The sequence below is a fragment of the Lactuca virosa genome, chromosome 3 (genome assembly GCF_052849685.1).
Source record: "Lactuca virosa cultivar CGN04683 chromosome 3, Lactuca_virosa_CGN04683_v6, whole genome shotgun sequence".
NCBI classification, from domain to species: domain Eukaryota; kingdom Viridiplantae; phylum Streptophyta; class Magnoliopsida; order Asterales; family Asteraceae; genus Lactuca; species Lactuca virosa.
Window position 1 is genome coordinate 199,448,819 of NC_136428.1, and position 26,950 is coordinate 199,475,768.

Consider the following 26,950-nt stretch of genomic DNA (forward strand, 5'->3'; position numbering starts at 1 on the left):
TCGTCTGAAAATGACTTTTTAAATTATTTACTTCTTGAAAAGTCAATAAATTAAAAATATATTTAGGTATAGAAAAAAGCCTTTTAAAACAACTTTTTGTTTAGTCTTTAAAAAAAAATTCAAGAAATCACAATTTCAACTTCTTAAAACAACTTATGACTTATTAGATTTACAAAATAGATAAAAGACAAAATTAAACCAAACTCTTTTAACTTATTGACTTTTGCAACTATAAAAGCTAATACAAACACTTTTTAAAAGCTCTTTTTCTCACCTTCATAAATCAGTAAGTCCTTCTCGATAAAAGTCATATTTAACTTCAAAATCAAAATCCCAAAACACCCTCTAAACCGTTAACATGTAAATTACATATATACCCTTACTTTTAGGTCTAACAATAACACATAGAATCCATAATGAGGATTGAGGCCATTGGCATATAAATATATACATAAAAACATAAAACCATATTATTCTTCAATCAACATAAATTCTCAATTATCATAATACACATATAACTTATAACATTACCAAACCCTAATCCATATTTTCACCTATTCATTTCTATCTTAATCACTATAAAGTATAAATACACAACAATCATTCACATAAAAACCCTAAATTCACCAAATTCCCTAAACCAACATATATCATATATTTGCAACAATTAACAAATTAATTAAAAAGAAAAAAGAACCAGGAAACGAGTAATTTCCTGGAAATGACTTAATTTATTCATAAATATAATTTCAAATATTATTAATATTATTATGCCCTCAAATACCCTTTTGCATCCAGATAACAAATCACTTTATCAGCCATAACCTCAGGTGAAGGACACACATCTCCTTCATATTCCAACACTATCTGCAAATTCAATATATAATTTTTGTTTACATATTAAAAAAAAAAAAAAAAAAAAAAAAAAGATTAAATTTGTTAACACTTAATATACCTCTGAATTTAGTGGTGGCTCATATGGATCATCAACCCCAGTAAACCCTAACACATCAAATTGAATTTAATAAAAATATAATCTTTTTGTAATTCATTGTAAAAAAAAAATTACCTTTAATCTTTCCAGCTCTTGCAAGCTTGTATAAACCCTTTGGATCTCTAGCCTCACAAATCCGTAAAGGCATATCCATGAAAACCTGTTTGAAAACACAAAATGAATCATTAGAAGAAAAGAAAAAGCCAAATTTATAGGTATAGATGATAGAATCATAGAAGCAACCTCAATGAAATCGCCATCTGGGAGTAATGATCGAATAGCATCACGATCTTTCCTGTAGGGAGATATGACACTCGCTATGCAGATGATTCCAGCATCAGAGAAGAGTTTTGCAACTTCTCCTAATAATCCAATCCATGAATCAAGATGTAATGTAATTAGAGGATAAGAAGAATAGAAGAGGTTTGATTAAGATGAAGAGATGTGAAGGAATTGAAAACCAACCAATTCTTCGAATATTCTCAGCACGATCTTCGGGTTTGAAAGTAAGATCACGATTAAGACCATGCCTGACATTATCACCATCAAGGACGTATGTCAGCTTCCCTTGTGAATGCAAAGCTCGTGTTAATGCACAAGCCAAGGTGCTTTTTCCTGAATTCGTGTTCATAAACTAAGTTGAAAATGAAATACGATCTAAAAAAACATTTTCAGATCTGAAAAGGACTTGATTACTCTCTGTAATTAGATCAGAAAGCTTGAAAAGATGAAGGTTTTGTTTGTTAATTGTTTATGTACTAATACTACTAACCTGAACCACTGAGGCCAGTAATCCAAATGACGCAACCTTTTTGCTGAAGCAACTCCTGTCTATCGATTTTCTCTACAGAACATTTATGCCAAACGATATTCGTGGATCGCTTTCCCTTCGTTGAGATTTCATGACGAATCATACCTACTTTTCATGAATTAGTTACAGAATATTCGAGATAATCAACTTTATAATTCGCATCTGTTACGATTTAGTACCATTCGAATCATCCGAATTGTTGATGATACCACTTTCATTCGATTTGACTTCAATACCGGATTTTAACGAAGACATTCGAGGAGACTCCTTTGCTTTGATTTGCGACAAGTTCGTCGACGTTGACGTCAAGTTCCGACGGCAATTTAGCGACGTTGACGGAAAGTTCACGAACCCTACCTTCGTCGATTGGGCTTCGATGAGATTATGCCTCAGGGGAAAATTGAAAATCAGTGAGTGATTTTTTACCTGAATCATCGCATTGGTTTACAGCGTGAAACAGTACACACAGCATCAAATTTGAATCTGTACAAGTTCGTGAAAGAAATAAATAGAATCAAACCTATATCAAATCCAATCGTATAGTTACTGAAATTCATATGAATGAGAAGATCTTACACTTACTGTATCAAATAGGAGACGCGAAAGGTGAGAAGTGATTAATCAAAGAAGTAGGTGGTTCAAAAAAAGGGGAGGATCTCCATTGTTCTCCGATCTTCAATCAGAGCTTCTTGTCGCAGCTCATATGGCTGCCACCACTGCCTTAAATTTAAAAATGAATATTAAATATTAAATATTAAATATAATAAAATGAAGTGTTGCTAACTTGATATCCTCATATCATATAACATTCGAAATACAAAACATATCATATATTTTTGAATTTAGTATTAAAGTTGATATTGGTAATTAAATTACTCTCTAAGTATTTATTTAATGGATTTTTATTTTTATTTTTATTCTTCGGTTTTTTTAAGTTTTAAATTTGTTTCTGACTTTTGTTTGCGTATATTTATTACTATCACTAGTTTATTTATAATGTGTGGAAATCACGTTTAAAAAACTAATTAAAATTTGATAGTTAAAACTTAAAATTATTAGTTAATTATTTTAATTAAATTTTTATTAATTAAAAGATATTTTTTTAATTATATAAAATTATAATCGTTGATTCAAATAAATATATGAAATTATATCATCTTATAATATGTATTAATTTTATTTTATTTTTTATTCTAATGTTATTAATTTAATATAATTAGAGTGAAATTTTAAAATTTAAAATTTAAAATAGAAAATCAATAGGTTGACAAATGGCATGACATTAATTAGGAGGCCTAATAGGGTGATACATGAAAAAAAAAAAAAAAATCTTTTATTAGTATAGAGAGATTTGGTATTGTGTTTATGTCTTTAGTGTGAGGATGATGTGGAAGCATCACATTAGAGTGAACACCTCTCCTTTTATAGTTGTATGTGACTGTGAAGTCATGAAGTCTCCTATGATTGGCCATGAGGACTCTCTCTCTCATATAGTTAGGTTGACAAATCAAACAGTCATTTTGTGTTTTACCGACACGAAAAGACATCAAGTTTTATATAACACAACATCATGTGTTGTTTTATTAACACGAAAACACGATAAAAACAACCAAACGACAAAAAACGAAAAAGTTTAAATAATATAAGCTTTTAATTTATTTAATTCATAATTAATCATACAAAACACAACAAAAATGAAAAATACAATAAACCCATGTTAATATCGTGTGAATTTTGTGTTGAATTCTGAACATGAACACAACACAACATTGTGTTTTTTACACCTGACACAATCACGAAATATACACGAACTAAAAATTTAATTCGTCCCAGTTTCGTTTCGTTTAATGTATTTTTATTATGCCGTATCATTAATTGTCACTCGTGGATGTAGTCAAGTTACCCGACTTTTTCTTTTAGCATTTTAAGATCCTTTATCTTGTTTCGTTTGTGTCCATTATATCCATATGATTTGTCACAACTTTATTTTTATATATTATTTCCAAAATTCATTTTAACATGAATATTGCGGATCATTAGCGATAGCTTTTACGAGTCTTATAGGTAACCGATTAGACGTAATACTAACTTTGCAAATAGTAAATTTTGCTCACGAGATAGTTTCGAAAATTTACTTGGTAAAGGTGTATTCGTTAGTTAACGAACCTTTGTTTCATGGAGATTATGGTTATTAAGTGAGATTTTGATAGTTACCTAAAAATATAATCCAATATATTTGTGAATTTGTTTTTGCCTTTTCGAATTTCTCTATAAATACAAATAGACGATGGGTATTGTGCACGTAAGCCTAGCAAGGAATTTTACTTTTTATATACATTAAGTTGCGTTTATATCTTCGCAACTAGATTAACTAATAATAAATGAACAACTCTCAAAAAATATAAGTACTTGATTAATTATAAACGAACAACTATCCGAAAATACAAGTACTTAATTAGTTATTAATGAAACAACTATCGAAGTTGTTTCCTTGTCATCCTCACAACGTGTTCATAGAATTAAAAAATATTTATAAAAGTAAACAATATTTAAGACTATAAAACATTACACCGAGCTTACCCTTTCAAGATTTGTCTATAACTGATATACTCTTATCTTCAACGGATGGTATTGAAAGGAAAGATATGACTTATTTATAAAAATACCTTAATACAAATATATTTTAATATCCTAATTTAAAACATGTTGAGCGAGGTGCCGTTTGTTTTTTCGTAGCGAAAATATGTAAAAAGTGCGGACCATCTCTGCAATCCTCTGTAGTAGAAGACGGACCAAACGGCTGCAACATGTAATAAAAAATATGTTTGTTTTTTAATATCTGCAGACTGTTGCAATAAGTTAAAGTAAGGTGTGAAGAGGTTTGAAGCAGAGGGTCAAGTGTTGCGCTACGCTACACATGCACAACAGTTTTTAAGTCCGAAGTCTTCTGAAAAACAACTAGCTACAAATGGCCAAGTATTGTGCGTGTGTAATAGATAAAACAAAGGTATACGTTAATAAAACTAACACCTAATTAAATTTAGAGAAATAAAATATTCTCCTACATTTTCTTCATACTTATCTTCCTACCCATGTAAAATGGTGACATGTGTCCTATTTGGATAGATTGTCATTAATTTAATACACTTGTCGTCATTTCAAATGGATAGAATGATATGTAAGAAGAAAAGTAAGAAGATATTTAATTTCTCTTAAATTTATCAAGAGAAATCAAAAGTATACGCCAATAAAACTCGACACATGGTAGTTAAATATATTTCTTACGAGCAATATAAAAATATTATTGTTGGACCCACGACACATTGTAGCCTTCATGAGTTGGAAATGGAACTACTAATATGGTTATATGGTAGCCACGTACGCCGTCATATATAGAAGGAGCATTATCATTATAAAACTATAATATTCTGGATTTTAATCACATGATACAAGTATTGCCAAAGTTTATTTGTGGACTCACGTAATATATTTGATTTGGCAAGAAACAAACCGACAAGATTAATTTATATTTCGTTATTAATTTCCAATAGAATGGTTCAATCATATAGAAATAAATAAATATGGCTAGCTCATCCTCTCTTTATTCACAATTTCACACCGTGTTATTGTTTCTTACAACGATCCCATAAGAGACTTTGTATTTACAACACTTCATATACCTCCTCCACACTTTTTTCTCACTCCTTTTGGGACCATTTTAAGCTGCGTGTAACAAGGTTCTTCAAGAATAAAAGAAGACCCTATAAAATTATGGTCAAGATTATTATTGATGATGTCGCTCGAGACTCTTGAGTCTTACTCTCAAACTCTCTCCAAATGTTATGTTGGTGATTTTATATCATTAATATTATTTAAGTGTAATAGGGTTAATTTGTTGATCAATGTCACTTGACAATTATTATTGAACAAATTGGTATGATGCGGAGTGTATATTTGTTTAACTTTGGTTTTGTTGAACGTATGGTTGGTTTTGATTTGTATTGGGATTTAGATAATGTTCTTTACACTTTTAGTTTGTTTTTTGATTAGTTAGATTGTTCTATTCCATGGACCTGTCCCAAAAACCTTTTTTATTTTCCGAGTCTCAAACCTTATCCATAAGTTACACATAAATAACGGCCGTGAAATTTAAATAATCTCGCTAACATCTCGCGAACACATAAAAGGGATTTTTCTTGTTTAATCACATACTAGGCAATTCTAAGTTGTTTTGGGTTCAATATTGTTGGTCTTCTTTTGCAACAAATGATGGATTAATCCTTAATGGTGCTTGATAGCTTCATATTGTACATTATTTATCATTTTTGTCCTTTTTAATTCTTAAGATCATTATAAGTTGCATGTTTGTCTTCTTATTTGTTGTATTTATCTTACAAATATAGAGTAATAGCAACAAAGGTACTGGGCATGTCGACTTGGAAAGGACATATTAATATGTTACAAAGAAACACAATCAAATATAAATCATAATAAATGACCAATGGGTTAAAGGACGATAAAAAATCACTTTGTAGATATCATATAAGTATGTTATTGCTTTCCCAACAAATCATCATTCTTTCATCCTATTTGGAACCTTTTTGCTTGTTAAAAATAATTCATAGGAATATTTCTATCTTTTTATACGACCAATAGGAGGGATGGGGATGCAAGATTTTGTTAGGATGGTGGTTTTCAAGGGAGACGATATACATGTTAACATGTTGATATATATTGTAAGATATTGATTCAATGATGATAACATTGTCATATGATTATAATAAATAGAAATTACAAGGGTTCTCAATGGAAAGTATAAAGACTACAAAGAATAAAGGTGCATATAAATACTAGCTACACAAAACCCTAATGGGCTAAAGACTAAATGTGAACAGCATGGGCAATAACAAACTGATTGACAACATAAACAACATGAGCAATATCTGGACGAGTAACTGTGAGATAGACCAAACTTCCCACAACAGTGCGATAAATGTTAGATCGGACAAAGGAACACCATCAGTAGGAGAGTATCGTGCATTGGTTTCAAGAGGAGTATCAACAGTCCGATTGTGAGAGAGGCCCGCCCGTGTAAACAAGTCAGATATATATTTAGTCTGAGAAAGAAGATACCCTTTCTTAGACTGAGCTACCTCAATACCCAAGAAATAATGTCGCAAGCCCAAATCCTTCATAGCAAATCGATGAGCTAGATCATGATTCAAAGACTCAATACCACCATGGTCATCACCCGTAATAATCATGTCATCCACATATAAGGACAGAAGAATCTGTCATGCACTCGAGCATCTAACAAACAAAGCAGAATCGTGATTACTCTGGCCAAATCCAAGATAGGTAATCACTGTGGAGAATTTCTCAAACCAAGCACGAGGGGCTTGCTTGAGACCATACAAAGCTTTGCGAAGCCGACAAACCAAACCCGGCCGGTGCTGAATTCCTGGGGGAGGAGTCATATAAACCTCTTCATGGAGGTCACCATTCAAAAAAGCATTCTTGACATCCATTTGAAAGATATTCCACTGTCGAATGGATGCAACTGCAATCATAGTACGGACTGTCGTCATCTTTGCAACTGGGGCAAATGTCTCCTCGTAGTCAAAACCATACTGTTGGAAATACCCTTTTACTATAAGTCTGGCCTTGTACCGCTCAACTGACCCATCAGCTTTTGTTTTTATCTTGTATACCCAACGAAAACCTATCGTATGTTTCCCAGGAGGAAGGGAAACCAAATCCCATGTATGGGTCTGATGAAGAGCAGTGAGTTCCTCAGCTATAGCATTTTTCCAAAGAGGATCTAAAACAGCTTCTCTATATGATTCAGGTTCAGACAGATGATGGATACTTGCTATAAATGAAGCAAATGGTCCTGAATATGTAGAGTAAGTAAAATATGGAAGCTTGGTGGACTTGACAGGACGAGTAGATCTCCTGAGGGGTGGTGGTGGAGGTGAATCCTCAATTTCAACAATCGGAGGAGCAGGCTCAGGAACAGGGGGAGTCGAGGAACTCTCTGAAAAAGTGGGTGTGTCATGAGCTGAAGAATCAGGTGGCGTAGATGGGTCTCGAGCCTCTATCTTTTCATTAAAAGGATCAATATGTAGAAGATCAGACTTCGTTACATTGTGGGCTGTAGCAGGAATCGAGTAGAAAGGAATATGTTCCAAAAAAGTGACATGACAGGAAACATATAACTTCTGACTCACAGGATCATCGCAACGGTATCCTTTCTGTCCTATACCATACCCCAAAAATACACAAATAACATATTTCGGCCCCAACTTGTTCCTCTCAACATGAGGACGAAGAACAATAAGTACATCCAAAAACTCGTAAGGAAGAGTAGTCTGGTAGATGGCCATATAGCTTCTCAAAAGGAGACATTCCTGAATTCAATGAAGTAGGGATACGATTAATCACATACACAGCAGTTAGGACTGCTTCTCCCCAAAATGCACTAGGGACCTGCGCAGACAGGAGCAATGAGCGGGCAGTCTCAACAATATGACAGTGTTTTCGTTCTGCCACACCGTTTTGCTGAGGTGTGTTAGTACACGAGGACTGGTGTATAGTACCATCAGAAGCGAGTAACTGAGTAAAATCATTAGAGGTATATTCACCCCCTAAGTCATACCTGAAGCACTTAATCACAGCCAAAACCGGAACGGCGGAATCGTTCAGGGGTGGAGGACGTCATGTTTAGTATCACGAGATATGTACATGGTAAGCAAGTAATGAACAACCATTTCATTTCGAAAGAAAGTGTTTACAATGTGTGTGTTCATAAAACATAGAATTCATATACAAATAACAAAACAAGACTTGAAGCTATAATGCTTCATCTTCTGAATCCCCAACACGAGCACCTGTCTAATAGTCTCCTGAGAATACAAGTTATTTGAAAGAGTTGATCAGCAATTAAACTGGTGAGTTCATAAGAGTTTAGTGATGTAAGTAAGTTGTAAAGTGTTGTTAAAAATGTAGATGTAAAATGGTGTTGAAAATGTAGTTGTAACATGTAGTTGTAAAATGTCGTAAGTTGTAAGTCCTGTTTTGAAAAGTTCGCCTATTCCTCTAGAAAATCATATATTTCCTATTTTGATGGAAGTTTAAGTAAAATCACACTACAACCCATTCTATGGGTACTAAGTGGGTACAAGTTATATAAGACTCAGAGTAAACAAACAATCGATTGTGCGCATCTGCCCTAAGCTCACAACCAAACAAGGAACAGGAATTAAGGCGGATAGCACACATTCCATTGGTTGTTAGATCATCGTCATGTATAACTCTGGTGTAATCACTTGTTACTCATGGAGTTAATTGTAATGTTTCCTTTATATCTAATGAAGAAGTTCTTTAAGAAAACCCTTATTTCTTATAATAAAATAGTGACCACGGTGACTACTTTTATAATAGCTTAGTTTATACTGCTATATATAATCTAATATCGGATAGAAAGTTAATTGAGCGAATCTGCCCTAATTCCAGAACCAAACGAGGAACAGAAATTAAGGCGGAAAGCACACATCCAACTACCTATTGGGTATTAGTTTTAGACATAAACATGGTGTATAAACTAAGGTATTATAGAGTTACTCACCTAAGGTCTTTTAAATTGTACTGGTTTAAATAAAATGGATTAAACCCTTTACCGGGAAGTTTCTAGTTTTGTATACCAAAAGTACTGAAAGTATGTTTTGTACTAGAAAAACTGTGCTTTGACTCTGTGTCCTATAACCTAACCCATACCTGGTACCCTTATGATGACTTAATGTATACTAAGCATACATATATATAGAATCGGGTAGAAAATAGATTGGGTGAATTCGTTCCAAGCCCACAACCAAACAAGGAACAAGAAATGAAGCGGAGAGCACACATCCTATTACCTCTCGGACCCTATTGGTATATATATATTCTGTTATGTATACATTAAGGAATCATAAGACTAGCATTATGGTCCTATCTTTTACTCGTATCCTTCTACCAAGGCATCTTCTGTTATGTGCTAGACTCGACTGTTCCGTTTGTCGTTTGTAAGAATGTATATTTTCCCTAGTTTATAACTATCTTGACTCGAAAATAGTTTGGGTTGGACTTTCAAGTGGTACCGTCACTTTATGAAAGAAAGGGAAGTGTAAGTACACAGTTGTCGTTTATAATGACATGCGGATGTACTAATAACCTAAAAACATATTTGTTTTATTACGGTTATAATGTGAAGGCTAGAACCCTTACTATACGCTCTCCCTGTCAGGAGATTAGGGGAACTAAACACGACCTCTGCAAATTCTTGCAAGCCATGTAATTCACATTAAAGTATATGATCATGTATACCCAATATAACTATCACCTTTTGTTTAAAACAACGAGTTAGTGATTCATTGGTATAATTAGATCCTGTATGTGTGTTCTCATGCTATAGCAACCTAACTTGTTTGTTTTGTACTGTATCTTGTACGTTCTGTTTGTTTCTAGTAATTGTGTGTTCTCTCTGTATGGTATTGTTTGATTCTCTTCACTATCTGTTATGTATGGTATTGACTCTTTGTGTGCTTCATTGTACTAGAAGTAATGAATATCATTCTCCTAAACTATACCTATTATAGCTTACTAATGTTCTACTTGGACTGTTACTGGAAAGACTCGTTTATCTACTAAGTTATGTTTGTACTTTAAAAACAAAGTGTTGTATAACTAGAAAGTAACATAACTTTAAAAGAGTTTTGAAATGTTTTGACGACTTATAAATGACATAAGTAACATTTTGAAAGATGTTTATAACAAACATTTACACAATTATCATTGTGTTCAACTTGTATTCCCCCCCCCCCCATAAAATAGTTAAAACAGTTAAAAGATTCATTATGGGGTATGAACTCACCTGTAGTGAGTGGTTTGGATGAACGGATGGTATAGGATGCTAAGTGTCAAGTGAAGACTTGAACACACACAAGGATCCTAGTTAACATATAATAACACATATATGTATCCAATTAGTCATTTAACAACAAATTAATCAAGTTAAGACACCCTAGGTCATGAAAAACACCTTGATTCAAGTGTTATAAGTACTAAGGATTGCATCTATGGGGTGTAGGGCCTTGCATTTGAGTTTAAAGTCCAAGGGTAAACTCTTTTGGAGTTTACGGTTTTGGGACCAACTCTCATGGAGTTTACGGTCGTAAACCCATGAGTTTACGGCCGTAAACCCATGGTACTTTTGCCATTTTGTGTTTTGAAGTTTCATAAGTCATAAAGAAGCATCCTACTTCAAGTCTAAGCCTTAGGAAGTGATTGTGGCATCATTTCACCCCTTTATGGAGTTTACGGCCCATGGACCATTTCTCCATGTGTTTACGGCCGTAAACTCTAATGGTTCATGGTCTTTTTGATGTTTAAGGTCCTAAGCACTTCAAGGATGGGATCTAGACTAGTATCCAAGGCTTGGTAAGGGACTAGGGCACACAATGGCCCTTTCATTAGGGTTTACGGTCCAAGAACATGTTTGGACCGTAAACACCTTTGATCTTTTGTTTCTTTGTGTTTTCTAGATGATTAAGAAGTGTAACAAGCCTTATAACAAGCCAAGGTAAGAGTACTTACTATATAGAAGCTTGTAAGGGTGTTAAAAGTCCAAGAACACTAGTGTGTGTTCTTGGTGTTCTTGGTGAAACTAAGAACACTTGAAGATCTACACAAATGGAATGATTTCACGGATGGAATCATGTAAGATCACTAGATTAAGTAAGATATCAACTTATTAGGGCAAGAAACACTTACACAGTTGAAGATCAAGAAGGAAAATCGGATGATACTTGAGAGGATCTTGAGTTCTAGTCTTGAAAAGGTGAAAAAGTGATAAAAATGACTAAGTGTCATATTTATACTCCTTAGAGTTTACGGCCGTAAACACCATGTTTAGGCCGAAAACTCCAAACTCTTGGAGTTTTGGGACTTTATTGTTGCACAATAAACCCTAGGGCATCCTCTCCCCAGTTGTCTCTTGAAGTACTAACTTTAAAACACTAAAACTGATTCCAAAAAGCTTGAAAGTTAGCAAAAACAGTTCTGACTTCTATTGAAGTGAATGGTTGTACATAATAGAAATTTCGGGTTGTCACATCATCCCCCCGTTAGAAGGAATTTCGTCCCGAAATTAGCTTTCTTAGCATTACTACTGGGGTTGCGCTCTTCTGATTGGCAGAATACCCACTCGTAGACTTGGCAACTTTGCCCTTCTGTTCATGATAGGATTCGTACTTGGTCCATCTATCATTACCTCGTGTATACAAGTCGTATATAATTAGGGTTAGTAAGACGGTCGGATGTGTGACTCTGCCCCAGGTCCACAACCAAACAAGGAACAGGAGATAGGGCGGAAACACACATACTAAATCTGCGTAATCATAATCATATACCACCCTAGCGTATACACTGAATAGTAATAGGTGGGTTGTATTCGTCCTTAGCCTCTGTGCTTGAACTTGGCCTGCTGGACGAGCGGTATTTCGTGACGGTCTGCGGATATCTGACGATAAGGCTTCGGAGGACAAAGTACTCTTCGCATGAGTACTTCGGTGTTTAGAATACGAAAGATAAAATCGAGGTTTCGGTCGGACTTTCGATACGAAGGACGAAAGTTTCGAGAACTTGCCGATCGAGGCGATAGAAACATATGAACTCAGTATGGTGAGGACCACGCCAACTCATGACGAATGAAAGCAACAGACTCTTTACTGAACAAAGTTTTGGTCAAATGAAAGAAACGTCTGATATACGACGATGTATCCCTTGTATGCTCGATACTGTACTCCTAGTATGTTCGACAATGTACTCTTTGTAAATGTTCCCGTGTTTCCTGTTTTCTCTTTGATGTTAACACTCCTACGTATCATACCTCCATGTACGCATACGTACAAACGAAAGTGCTCTAATAACTGGTGGGGATACTTTATATCATAATCCTCCTTGGTACCACTACCATCGCCTGCCATATACAAGTTATGGATATTTAAGATGAACCGGGCAGTCGACTGAGTAACTCTGCCTCAAATCCTCAACCAATTAAGGAATGGGGACCTAAGCGGAGTCACTCACTCTAAGTCTGCAACATCTTAGTTGCGCACAACTCTGATGTATATGGTAAGCCATAATAGTTTCTCTAAGGGATCTTTTAGTTCTCTTGAATATTGTGACCTATTTCAACATGTGAGTTGTTATAGTTACTTTTAAGTGTTGTCCCCAAATTTTAATCTTATCTGAATATAAATTAATTTTAAAAGTAATTACTATTTCGAATACGTACCACTACTCGTCGACGACTCCGGGGTGGATTCTCCTGCGGTGATCATCAGAATGCGTCCATCCGCGCCTGAGTTCCTTTGTATCGGGCAGTCCCTCTGAAAATGTCCAGCCTCACCACAGCCATAGCAGGCTTGGTTTTCTTCAGCTCTGAGGACTTGGGAGATCGGTTGAGCCGATGCTTTGCAGAAACGGACTGTGTGTCCCTTTCTGTGGCAGTTCAGACACTGCATTTCCCGGCATACTCCGGTGTGATGAAAGTTGCACTTTCCACACTTCGAAAGGTTTCCAGCATATCGACTGGCAGGTGCTGAAGCAGTAGGCGTCGTAGCGGCGTACATAGTACTCGCTCGTTGCTCTTGCGGGGTGTCTTGTGTTGTTCGCTTCTTCTTCCTCTTGTTCCCCGACTTCTGATTTTACTCCTCGTCCCTCGATGGCTCGGGAATAGGGACTTTTACACCATGGCGGACTCCATGGTCGATGAGTCGCTGTGCCAGGCGTTTAGCACTATCGAACGTGGTTGGGTTAGAAGACAACACATTTCCTTGGGTCGGAGCAGTCAGACCCCAAATGTATCTTTCTATCTTCTTGCTCTCCTAGGTAATCATCCCAGGGCATAGAGCTGCTAGTTCGCTGAACCGGTCAGTGTAGGTCACTATGTATGAGCCGACCATAGTGAGATCCCACAGCTCTTGTTCCAGTTTTTGAATTTCGCCTAACGGGCAGTATTCCTCCCGCATCAACTCTTTTAGGTTTTCCCAGCCTATTGAATTAGTCACTGATAGGGTCAGTGACTTAACATGGCTGTTTCACCATGTTAGGGCCTTGCCAGAGAAGGTGCAGGCAGCAAACTTCACCTGGCTTCCTTATGGGCATAAACAAATTTCGAATATCGACTCTGTTTTCTCGAACCATTGCATGAGGGCAATGACTCCTTCAGTCCCATTAAAGGACAATGGCTGGCATTTGGTGAAGTCCTTGTAGGAGAACTCTCTCGAGCGCACGAGGACCTCACCTCGAGTAGAATCAGTAGGCGTTCCACCTCCACTGGTACTGATGGAGTGTTATTGAGCCATGGTTGTTGCCACAGCCGCAGCCACTGCAGCGTTTATAGCTGCCATATCGATTTGCGAAGGAGGCATCTTTGCTAAAAGAACACAAAGATGAGACAGAATAAGTCTAAAGCAATGGACACAAGCCGAAAGCTGAAAAGACAAGGTTATCCTAGTTCTGGATGTATCGGGTCCTGACTTCCACAGGGTTCTAGAAACAATCCATAAAAGAGTCTATTCCCAATAAACTCTATGAATTTGAAATAACTATCCTCGAATGAATATCTGTTTCCTGAATAACTGTTACCAGCTGCATGTAAGAAAATAATCTTAACAAATAATGTGAGCAGTGTTTCCACTCGCTCATTAAATTAACCAGATTATTATTTATTAGTGTGACGTGTAAGACGTTTTGGTTATTTCGGTTGATCCCTCTTTGAAAACTTCTCATGAACTTGTTCTTGTTCCTCCTGGACTCTTCTGTTGTCTACTATGAGGAAGTGGTTACATCTATCTGGGTTTGTTGTGCGAGAATGAAAGTGACTAAAGAATCTATGATCTTTAAGGTAACTTTATGGGGTGATCCTTACGGAGTCCTCCTATAATTGTATATGGTACACAAGTTTTTATATAATTGAAGATTAAATAGACCTTCGAATAAGTGATCCTACTCCAAAGCTACACCCTTAAGAGGAATGGATAGCGAAGCGTAGACCACAGATTCTAAGTCTATAAGATCTTGATTATATATAAAACTTTAGGAATATACCTTGCAATATTATAGACCTATCCGTAAGGGTCTTTTAAGTTCTCACATAAGTTATTTATATGGACTAAAAATACTCCTATAGTATTCTAACTCTGAATGTACTTGTTCTGGTGTTCTCTTGATTGGTGTTCAGGTAAGTTTTAACACTGTTGCAACACCACATTATTCCCAAACACATGTCGGTCACATCTCGAATGAATATAGTTGATCAGGCTATATTGATCCTAGCTATGATTACACAACTGTTCAGGTTGACGACAGTGCCCAACCTTTAAATACTTTAGTTCTGTTCTCCTCATGACACTAGTTCTATTATGTACATGTATAAGCAAGTAGGTATATTTTTATAACCTATAGTTATATTCTAAAAATATATCATTATCCAGAGCACTTAAGCCCCATTGTATATATAGTTGTATATCTTTTATTGGCTGATATACTTAGTTCACTATAAACAATGCTCTGATACCAATCTGTCACACCCCAAAACCAGAACGGCGGAATCGTTCAGGGGTGGAGGACGTCATGTTTAGTATCACGAGATATGTATATGGTAAGCAAGTAATGAACAACCATTTCATTTCGAAAGAAAGTGTTTACAATGTGTGTGTTCACAAAACATAGAATTCATACACAAATAACAAAACAAGACTTGAAGCTATAATGCTTCATCTTCTGAATCCCCAGCACGAGCACCTGTCTAATAGTCTCCTGAGAATACAAGTTATTTGAAAGAGTTAATCAACAATTAAGCTGGTGAGTTCATAAGAGTTTAGTGATGTAAGTAAGTTGTAAAGTGTTGTTAAAAATGTAGATGTAAAATGGTGTTGAAAATGTATTTGTAACATGTAGTTGTAAAATGTCGTAAGTTGTAAGTCCTGTTTTGAAAAGTTCGCCTGTTCCTCTAGAAAATCATATATTTCCTACTTTGATGGAAGTTTAAGTAAAATGACACTACAACCCATTCTATGGGTACTAAGTGGGTACAAGTTATATAAGACTCAGAGTAAACAAACAATCGATTGTGCGCATCTGCCCTAAGCTCACAACCAAACAAGGAACATGAATTAAGGCGGATAGCACACATTCCATTGGTTGTTAGATCATCGTCATGTATAACTCTGGTGTAATCACTTGTTACTCATGGAGTTAATTGTAATGTTTCCTTTATATCTAATGAAGAAGTTCTTTAAGAAAACCCTTATTTCTTATAATAAAATAGTGACCACAGTGACTACTTTTATAATAGCTTAGTTTATACTGCTATATATAATCTAATATCGGATAGAAAGTTAATTGAGCGAATCTGCCCTAATTCCAGAACCAAACGAGGAACAGAAATTAAGGCGGAAAGCACACATCCAACTACCTATTGGGTATTAGTTTTATACATAAACATGGTGTATAAACTAAGGTATTATAGAGTTACTCACCTAAGGTCTTTTAAATTGTACTGGTTTAAATAAAATGGATTAAACCCTTTACCGGGAAGTTTCTAGTTTTGTATACCAAAAGTACTGAAAGTATGTTTTGTACTAGAAAAACTGTGCTTTGACTCTGTGTCCTATAACCTAACCCATACCTGGTACCCTTATGATGACTTAATGTATACTAAGCATACATATATATAGAATCGGGTAGAAAATAGATTGGGTGAATTCGTTCCAAGCCCACAACCAAACAAGGAACAGGAAATGAAGCGGAGAGCACACATCCTATTACCTGTCGGACCCTATTGGTATATATATATATATATCCTGTTATGTATACATTAAGGAATCATAAGACTAGCATTATGGTCCTATCTTTTACTCGTATCCTTCTACCAAGGCATCTTCTGTTATGTGCTAGACTCGACTGTTCCGTTTGTCGTTTGTAAGAATGTATATTTTCCCTAGTTTATAACTATCTTGACTCGAAAATAGTTTGGGTTGGACTTTCAAGTGGTACCGTCACTTTATGAAAGAAAGGGAAGTGTAAGTACACAGTTGTCGTTTATAATGACATGCGGATGTACTAATAACGTAAAAACATATTTGTTTTATTACGGTTATAATGTGAAGGCTAGAACCCTTACTATACGCTCTCCCTGTCAGGAGATTAGGGGAACTAAACACGACCTCTGCAAATTCTTGCAAGCCATATAATTCACATTAAAGTATATGATCATGTATACCCAATATAACTATCACCTTTTGTTTAAAACAATGAGTTAGTGATTCATTGGTATAATTAGATCCTGTATGTGTGTTCTCATGCTATAGCAACCTAACTTGTTTGTTTTGTACTGTATCTTGTACGTTCTGTTTGTTTCTAGTAATTGTGTGTTCTCTCTGTATGGTATTGTTTGATTCTCTTCACTATCTGTTATGTATGGTATTGACTCTTTGTGTGCTTTATTGTACTAGAAGTAATGAATATCATTCTCCTAAACTATACCTATTATAGCTTACTAATGTTCTACTTGGACTGTTACTGGAAAGACTCGTTTATCTACTAAGTTATGTTTGTACTTTAAAAACAAAGTGTTGTATAACTAGAAAGTAACATAACTTTAAAAGAGTTTTGAAATGTTTTGACGACTTATAAATGACATAAGTAACATTTTGAAAGATGTTTATAACAAACATTTACACAATTATCATTGTGTTCAACTTGTATTCCTCCCCCCCCCCCATAAAACAGTTAAAACAGTTAAAAGATTCATTATGGGGTATGAACTCACCTGTAGTGAGTGGTTTGGATGAACGGATGGTATAGGATGCTAAGTGTCAAGTGAAGACTTGAACACACACAAGGATCCTAGTTAACATATAATAACACATATATGTATCCAATTAGTCATTTAACAACAAATTAATCAAGTTAAGACACCCTAGGTCATGAAAAACACCTTGATTCAAGTGTTATAAGTACTAAGGATTGCATCTATGGGGTGTAGGGCCTTGCATTTGAGTTTAAAGTCCAAGGGTAAACTCTTTTGGAGTTTACGGTTTTGGGACCAACTCTCATGGAGTTTACGGTCATAGACCCATGAGTTTACGACCGTAAACCCATGGTACTTCTACCATTTTGTGTTTTGAAGTTTCATAAGTCATAAAGAAGCATCCTACTTCAAGTCTAAGCCTTAGGAAGTGATTGTGGCATCATTTCACCCCTTTATGGAGTTTACGGCCCATGGACCATTTCTCCATGTGTTTACGGCTGTAAACTCTAATGGTTCATGGTCTTTTTGATGTTTAAGGTCCTAAGCACTTCAATGATGGGATCTAGACTAGTATCCAAGGCTTGGTAAGGGACTAGGGCACACAATGGCCCTTTCATTAGGGTTTACGGTCCAAGAACATGTTTAGACCGTAAACACCTTTGATCGTTTGTTTCTTTGTGTTTTCTAGATGATTAAGAAGTGTAACAAGCCTTATAACAAGCCAAGGTAAGAGTACTTACTATATAGAAGCTTGTAAGGGTGTTAAAAGTCCAAGAACACTAGTGTGTGTTTTTGGTGAAATTAAGATCACTTGAAGATCTACACAAATGGAATGATTTCACAGATGGAATCACGTAAGATCACTAGATTAAGTAAGATATCAACTTATTAGGGCAAGAAACACTTACACAGTTGAAGATCAAGAAGGAAAATCGGATGATACTTGAGAGGATCTTGAGTTCTAGTCTTGAAAAGGTGAAAAAGTGATAAAAATGACTAAGTGTCATATTTATACTCCTTAGAGTTTACGGCCGTAAACACCATGTTTAGGCCGAAAACTCCAAACTCTTGGAGTTTTGGGACTTTATTGTTGCACAATAAACCCTAGGGCATCCTCTCTCCAGTTATCTCTTGAAGTACTAACTTTAAAACACTCAAACTGATTCCAAAAAGCTTGAAAGTTAGCAGAAACAGTTCTGACTTCTATTGAAGTGAATGGTTGTACAGAATAGAAATTTTGGGTTGTCACAAGAATGAATAATCTCAAAAGGAGCAGTAGAAGAAGACATACTTTTATTGAAAGGTAAAGCAGAGAATTTTTCCAGTTTACAACCACTACAATAAAAAATATCACATGTGTCTAAATGACCCAAAACACCACTAGATGCTAAAAAAACTCAAACGTGATACAGACACATGTCCCAAACAAGAATGCCAAAGATAAAACTCAGACAATAAAGGACTCAAACGGAAAGAAGATAAATCAATGTTGGAGGCAGCAACAACAGATACTTTGAGAACCTCCAAGACATACAATTCCCCCACCCTACGGCTGATCCCAATCACCTTCTGGGTGTGTTGATCCTATATAACACAGACATAATCAGAAAAGAACACCCAGATACCAGACTTACATAACTGAGTTACTGAGGCAAGATTCAAAGTGAGTTTGGGAATGTAATAAACATCAGGGGGAGTGATATGAGAAATAGAGAGACCCAACACCCTCAACTAGCATAGATGTATCACTAGCAGACTTAACAGAAATAGATGACACTCGCGACAAAGAAGTAAATGATGACAAATGAGGAGTCATATGACGGGTTGCTCCATAATCTAAAATCCACAAAGATGAGGGAATACTTGATGTACCAGATGAGGTAGGACCAGAGTTAGACATAGATGCAGACATAGCAGTGGGATTAGAGGCCAAATATTGTCTGAAACTCTCAAACACCTTGGGATCCAATGCAGATGGTGGCATGTTTCCAATAGAATCTGTATCAACTGGTGGTATAGCAGCAGCAACAAACTGTAGAGGACGAGGGGTCCATGAAGGAGTACCAGAGGAACGTGGCTGAAACTTCTGTTGACCAGACCTATTTTGTTGTCCCGACTAAGGTTGACTAGATTTACCCTTGTTGACTAACAATGGACACTGAGCTTTCCAATGATTTTTCTGTTTGCAGAATGTACACTCATCATAAGCAACCCTTGAAGTTTGTCGAGACTGATTAGAGGAAACAACAAGCACAGCAGGAGCGGGAGTAGAAATAGAGGTTGCTTTAAACCCTTTATCCGCATGAGACTTGATACAAGTCTCTTCTGCAATTAACTCATGGACAACAGAATCAACTGAGGGAAGAGGAGAGCAATGAAGAATTGTTCCACGTAGACCTTCAAAATCAGAACACAAGGCCATCAAGAACTGGACCAAGCGTTGTTCTTCCCTTCTCGGAAAGTAAGGCTCAAAATCTTTTAACTCTTTAGATTCAGTAAGAGCCAATTGATCCCATAGATCAGACATAGCAGCATAAAAATCTTGAATACTCTGGTTATTTTGTTGAAGGGCACGAAGATCATATTCTAACTGGTATTGTTTAGCAAAGTTGGACTAAGTCTACAGTCTCTCCAAGTGATTCCAAACTTCATTTTATGTGTCATACTTAGCCAACTGCATACTAATGGACTGAGTAACAGAGTTATTATTCCAAGTAATGACCTCGGAGTTATCAGTCTCCCAAGCATCAAGCAACAAATCAAAATTATCAGTTTGAGGCACTGAGGGTTTGGCTTTAATCCCAGTGACATAGCCCCCTATATTCTTCCCACGAAGGAAGTTCTTCGTAACGTAACTCCAATACGTATAATTCTTTCCATCTAGACGAGTACTGATTGACTGAAGAGAATCATCCTTTCCAGTCATGTTGAAAATGAATAAATAACCTCAATAGCAATATAGCAATCTGAGAATGAAAGGAGTAACAAACCAGCGGAAGCAATCAACCGGACAACAAATCAACAGCGACAACGAATCAACAGCAACAATGAATCAACAGCAACAACGAATGAACGGCAACAACGAATCAACACATCAACAACGAATACCAGCTACAACAACAACGAATCGACTGCTACAGTAACCCTAGAAAATTTCGATCGGGGCTCCGCCCTATCAAACTGCAATAGCGATCTGCACACCACAGATGACTGCTACAAGGACTTCTAACAACGTATCAAACCTCAACTCTGATACCCATGATAACATTGCCACATGATTATAATAAATAGAAATTACAAGGGTTCTCAATGGAAAGCATAAAGACTACAAAGAATAAAGCGGCATATAAATACTAGCTAGACAAAACCCTAATGGGCTAAAGACTAAAGGGACCATAAACAAGTGGGCTAATAATATATAGGCTAACAAATGACATAGTAAGTAGTCGTTGCTTGGTAATTTCTCTTTATATTTTTAAAATTTTTATACTTTTAAAATCAAACCACAATTCATCCTTGTTTACAAAATCAATTTTCAAACATGTTTATTATCAGAGTGTTCCTAAAATCATAAAATAGATCACGAGGAGGTGCACGATCACGCCTTTGTCTTCCCGCGGTCATCTGAGGTACCTGAAACATAACCCAAAACTGTAAGCCAAAAGCTTAGCGAGTTTCCTCTAAAATACCAACAAATCACATAATCATAACAACCATAATAACAACATGCATACAGAGCCCACAGTCTGACTGGAATACCCCACCGGCCTAGTCTATCTGGTCACTCACAGAACCTTCAGCATGACTGGTACGCCACACCGGGCCTACAACCTATATGAACCGTTCATCGGGCCTTCGGCTTGATTGGTATGCCCTACTGACATGTAACGCCTGGTTCCTGGTACGCATTTAATTATAATTTATTCACTTTTGTAGAGCAAATCGACGAGTTGGGAGCCCCAAAATCGTCGAGTAGAAACCAGGATTGACGCGGGATTTTAAGTCACCTACTCGACGAGTTGAGAGCCCCAACTCGACGAGTAGGGCTGCCAAGATGAAACCCTAATTTCGGAGTTTTGCACCCCATTTAAGCATCATAATCCCCACTTGCTGGTTTTATTCCAGCCTCCAAGTCCCAAGCCCTAGATTCAGAAACCCTCAAGCCATTGTGAGCTTGTGAGCCATTTTTTAGTGAAACATTGTGTGTGTTGAAGCTTGTGAAGGAACGAGAAGCTTGAGGACTCAAGAAGGAGATACTAGATCCAACAACTTCGTTTCTTCCTCATCATTTTCTGGTAAACAAGTCTCAAACTTGCTTAGTAACTATTTAGATCTCTTTATCATATTTTTATTGGGTTTTTGGTCCAAGAAGCTTGATCTTTGGGATATGGACGTCCCAAGTGAGTGAACCATCAGATCTGGAATCAAAGAGGGATTTCATGGCATAAAGGTGCAAACTTTATGACCATTGAAGCCCCATGCAAGTCATAGGATGTTATTTTGGCCTTTTAAGCTCCAAAATAAAAGATCTAGTACGCTCAATGATTCCTTGAAATAAATATTTTCCTTGAAATAAATATTTTTCCAATTATTATAAGAGTTTATGAATATTTATTAAAATCAATTTCTAATAAATAATCATTTGTTACCACTTCTTCCTTTTATGGTTGTGTTTTAAATATTTCCTTTACTTGCAAGATGATCCTTGGTGGGTGATAAAATGTTTATGTTATTTTATAAAACTCAAGTCTTCCGTTTGCCATTATTTGTAGTTTTTGAAACTAGTTTTTAAATAAAACCCAACAATTTGTATCAGAGCCACCTTGCAAGTTTGGTTAGATTTTTGATTTATGGAAATCTTAGTTTTTGAAGAATATGGATAACTTGTTTTTGTATAAGAACAAGTTCATACATATTTTCTTTGACAACTTTATTATTGTTATTTTATGTGACAAAACTTACATGCATTTTTGTCACTAAAAGTTGTCTTAGAAAAACAAAGGTTTTTTTATGTTTAAATGTGTTTTAGAGTGCATAAACAAGCCTTGGACCATTTGTGTTGTTGTTTGTGTGATTTGGTTGAAAATGGTTTGTAATATTCTTTTATTCATAAAGTATGTAATAAAAGTAACTAGTTTTATTCTTGTTATTTTTATGTAATAGATTAGTTTTAAACTAGTTTTATTCTATGAAAAAATGTAACAAGATGTAATAGATTAGTTTTAAACTAGATTTATTCTATGAAAAATGTAACAAAGTGAAGTTGAAAATCAACTCGACAAAACAATCAAAATCCTTCATTCGGATAGAGGAGGCGAGTACTTGAGCCAAGAGTTCCAAGACCATCTAAGGAGTTGTGGGATCATCTCACAACTCACTCCACCTAGAACACCACAGCTTAATGGTGTTTTTGAGAGGAGAAATCGGACCTTACTTGATATGGTTTGATTTATGATTAGTCGAAGTACCCTTCCTTTATATTTTTGGAGTTATGCTTTACTCACCGCATCCCGTATCTTAAATATGGCACCAACTAAGAAGGTAGAGAAAACACCTTATGAGATGTGGTATGGAATACCTCCATCCTTATCTTATATGAAAGTTTAAGGATGCGAATCTTATGTTAGACAAGAGACTTCCAGCAAACTTGATCCTAGATCTACCAAATGCATCTTTGTAGGATATCCTAAAGATTGTTTAGGATATTACTTCTACATCCCTAGTGAGAATAAGATCTTTATTTCACGAAATGATGAATTCTTAGAAAACAAGTTTCTAATGGATGAGGCAAGTGGGAGGCATGTGGAACTTGAAGAAGATCAAGAACCTCAACCTGATGCATCTTTAGTTGGCACTAGTACTGAACAAGAGGTTGTTAAAGATAAAGAGAACACTATCCTTCAACCTACTGAAACACAAGGTGTTCGCAGATCTGGTAGAATTTGTCATGAACCTGAGAGATATGGATTTCTCATTGACGAGTGCTTCGTAATGACGAATGCTGATGAGCCGGTCAGCTACCAGTATGCAATGACAGATCCTGAATCTACCAAATGGCTTGGAGCCATGAACGCTGAGATGCAATCCATGAGAGAAGATCAAGTCTGGGACTTGGTTGATCTTCCTCCCAATAGCAAGACTGTTGGAAATAAGTGGGTCTTCAAGAAGAAGATTGACATGGATGGCAACTTACACACATTCAAAGCAAGATTGGTTGCTAAAGGATTCACTCAAACTCATGGGGTAGATTATGATCAAACCTTTTCACCAGTCGCTATGATTAAATCAATTAGGATACTATTTGCCATAGTTACATATTATGACTATGAGATATGGCAAATGGATGTCAAAACCGCTTTTCTGAATGGACACTTAGAAGAAGATGTCTATATGGATCAGCCCGAAGGTTTTGTTGACAAAAAGCATCCTAATAAAGTGTGTAAGCTCAAGAGATGCATTTATGGGTTAAAGCAAGCATCTCGTAACAGGAATCATCGTTTCGATGATGAAATCACAAAGTATGGTTTTATTGAAATGAAGATGAATCTTGTGTTTACATAAAAACTAGTGGGAGCTCGGTGACATTCTTGATCCTATATGTGGACGACATATTTGTTGGATAAGGTGTCTAAGTCCATAACTATTTCTGGTATGTACTTGACCCGGTTGGCATGGTCCATTTGGGTTGCATGGCATCATGATGATTGGATAGACAAAATGAGAAGAAATCTTATGATTTGTTAATATATTATAAGTTATAATATATTAATATGAAATCATATTATTTAATTAGTATTGATCAAGAATTAATTTGGAATTAATTTTGTGATAAAAAAAGACTAATTAAATATATGGGGATTGATTGTGTAAATCATCCATTCTTATATAGTGGGCTAATGATCCATGGTTTATTGGATTGGGCTAAAACCCATAGGGTGCTCCATGGAGGTTAAAACCCATGCATGGAGGAAATGAAAAGCCATGTCAATTAGGGTTTACATGGTGTAACCCTACTTGTGACACACTATATAAAGACCCCATAGGATAGCAAAATTGGCACATAGTTAAGAACAAGGAGGGCTAGCCGATTTTGAGTGATAGTGTACTTCTCTCAAAGTTATTCCAAGAGTTGTGGTGTTGTGTGAAACATTTGAGGCATCACATTTGGGGTGCTAGGCTCACAAATTTCTTAAGGAATCAAAGCAACTACAAAGGTATGTAATTCAACTAGCTTTTATGTTTGAAGTTCCCCATGTCATGCTAGTTACGTTATGAACCTTGGAAAAAATCAAATTTGCATGTATCTTAGTAAAACAAAGATCCAAGGTTTCTAGGGTTGCATGTACACCATAGGAGTGTTAGAATGCTCAAAACCTATCAGTGGTATCAGAGTCTAGGCTTGTTTACTTGATACTTGATGCAAATTGTTGAAGAAAATCGAAAAATATGCATTCTGCTGAGTGAACTCGCCGAGTCCATGGGGGGACTCGACGAGTCCAAGTGAAAATGCATCCTATTCGTCGAGTAGGTTCTTGCACTCGGTGAGTAGGAGCCCATGTGTGCAAAATTTCGAGTTTTGCTATTGGAAATGGACTAGAATCATTACCCTAAACTGTTTTTAACTTGTAATACATGTTTTTGGTGTGGTAATGATTATGCTAATCCATTTTCAATGGTTATTATCAAAATTTCAAGTTTTATATATGTTTATATGATTCTTGAAATTCTTGATATGAATGTTCATACACTTATGAGTTTGGTAGATCATAGGAATTATTTGCAAATTGTTTGTTAGTCTAATTCTTTATCTAGATGTTTTAATGGAGTCCATAATTTGTCCTCAAGTTATGGATTACCAAAAGTCTTTTCTTTTAAAGTCCATTAAAGAACACATATGTTACATAAAATGAAGAGTCTTCATTTTAATAAACCATTAACTCATAAGTTATGAAGTTGAAAAGTTTTGAATTGTTACAAAACTTGCCCTCAAGTTTTGGAACATGTAAAGTCACTTTAGAAAACTTTAGTTCAACTGTAACATCCGGATTCCCAAGTATATTATTTTAATTACTATTTTTTAAAGGATTATTGACCTACTCGACGAGTTGGCGCTATGACTCGCCGAGTTGAAGCGGGTAGGACACGTGAGTTTAATGATCTACTCGACGAGTCCAAGAGTAGACTCGTCGAGTAGGCGCTGGAATGAGAAACCCTAAATCCCCGAGTTTGGGACCTATTTAAAGGCACTTATGGCCTCCTATTGCGGCCACACCTTCCAGAAAGCAACCCTAAAGAGCCTTGAGCGTGTAAAGTGAGAGAGAAAGCTATCTTGAGCAAGTTGCTATGATTTTGTAAGAAAGAAGAAGGTGCAAGCTAAAGGGGGGGCCATAGAAGATTGTAGATCTGTGTTATTCAAGCAAGGAGCTTCAGTTGGAGGTATCAATTCGAAACCTTTCTTCCTTATTGTGTAGATCTCATCTCTTGAGGATTAGGGCTTGAATTACCTTCTTGATGAGGTTTTGAGTGCATCAAACCCATTTTGTGAGCTTGTATTATAGATCTGGACCTTGTTAGGTCCAGAGAGTCCGAAAGTGTGAAGCCATAGTTGTGCAACCATAGAGATTTGAAGCTAGGAAGCATTAATGGAGTTTTAATGGTATATAAAGCAATATACACCATGCATGGACACCATGATCGGAGATTTACGTGACTTTTGGATATTAGGAGGCTAGATCTATGAGCTAGAGTTACAGATCTGACCTTACATCATCAAATGAGAAATCCAATTGGGTCAACTCGCCGAGTCTATGAGACGACTCGACGAGCCAGAGCGATTTCGACCCAGTACTCGTGACCCAGTGATAACCTGTCGAGTTAGGGGGGTTAACTCGACGAGATGTGTGAGATCCGTGAAAGAATTCAGAGGATACAAGTGGACTCGGCGAGTCACATGAGTGCACTCGGCGAGTCTGGTCAAAATTGGACTGTTGACTAGAGTTGACCTATGTTAACCTTAGGGTTTTGTCAAAATGAGTAAGAGAGGCCAGGTAGGGGTAGAATGGTCTTTTACCCATTCACTAGGAATAAGAGTGTATTAATTAGAAGTATTACCCTTATGACAGACGGAGGCTAGATCGAGGATTTCGAGCACGAGATTTTACTAGCTAACTTACGAGGTGAGTCTTATCACTATACCTTACCTATAGTGGTAATTATGTGTGACCGAAAGGTCTTATGTGCTTATAAGGGTTATGTGATATATGTTTTTATGTGATATGTATATGTT

The 26,950-nt window shown here is 36.1% G+C and overlaps 2 protein-coding genes across 5 annotated transcripts; both read right to left on the reverse strand.

Annotated features, from left to right (window-relative positions):
* Nucleotides 1-432: 432 nt before the first annotated feature.
* Nucleotides 433-2,542, reverse strand: LOC145166908 (adenylyl-sulfate kinase 3-like). 4 transcript variants are annotated; one of them, XM_079085962.1, is made up of 9 exons: nucleotides 2,388-2,542; nucleotides 2,232-2,288; nucleotides 1,985-2,158; nucleotides 1,767-1,910; nucleotides 1,460-1,609; nucleotides 1,238-1,356; nucleotides 1,070-1,154; nucleotides 956-1,002; nucleotides 433-867 (listed from the first exon to the last, which is right to left on the reverse strand). In XM_079085962.1, exons 2-9 carry the CDS (start codon nucleotides 2,275-2,277, stop codon nucleotides 769-771), a joined length of 864 nt encoding a protein of 287 aa, XP_078942088.1. In that variant the 5' UTR covers nucleotides 2,278-2,288; nucleotides 2,388-2,542; the 3' UTR covers nucleotides 433-768. The 4 variants fall into 4 exon arrangements, with proteins under 4 accessions (XP_078942088.1, XP_078942089.1, XP_078942086.1 ...); XM_079085963.1 differs by having other exon boundaries at nucleotides 2,382-2,540; XM_079085960.1 differs by having other exon boundaries at nucleotides 1,985-2,288.
* Nucleotides 2,543-19,044: 16,502 nt separating this feature from the next.
* On the reverse strand, nucleotides 19,045-20,191 carry LOC145164355 (uncharacterized). The gene is made up of 3 exons (XM_079083077.1): nucleotides 19,815-20,191; nucleotides 19,427-19,763; nucleotides 19,045-19,248 (listed from the first exon to the last, which is right to left on the reverse strand). The coding sequence occupies exons 1-3, from the start codon at nucleotides 20,189-20,191 to the stop codon at nucleotides 19,045-19,047; spliced, it is 918 nt and encodes a 305-aa protein (XP_078939203.1).
* Nucleotides 20,192-26,950: the final 6,759 nt, after the last annotated feature.

Excerpts from the sequence above, each read along its gene's own strand:
- LOC145164355 (XM_079083077.1), bottom strand. The coding sequence starts at position 20,191 with ATGTCTGATCTATGGGATCAATTGGCTCTTACTGAATCTAAAGAGTTA. Across the intron at positions 19,764-19,814 it reads TGGAAAGCTCAGTGTCCATT|GTCTGGTCAACAGAAGTTTC; the intron begins GTTAGTCAACAA and ends ACAACAAAATAG. Across the intron at positions 19,249-19,426 it reads CGCGAGTGTCATCTATTTCT|GATCAACACACCCAGAAGGT; the intron begins GTTAAGTCTGCT and ends TGTGTTATATAG.
- LOC145166908 (XM_079085960.1), bottom strand. The coding sequence starts at position 2,240 with ATGATTCAGGTAAAAAATCACTCACTGATTTTCAATTTTCCCCTGAGG. Across the intron at positions 1,911-1,984 it reads CAATTCGGATGATTCGAATG|GTATGATTCGTCATGAAATC; the intron begins GTACTAAATCGT and ends CATGAAAAGTAG. Across the intron at positions 1,610-1,766 it reads TACTGGCCTCAGTGGTTCAG|GAAAAAGCACCTTGGCTTGT; the intron begins GTTAGTAGTATT and ends ACACGAATTCAG.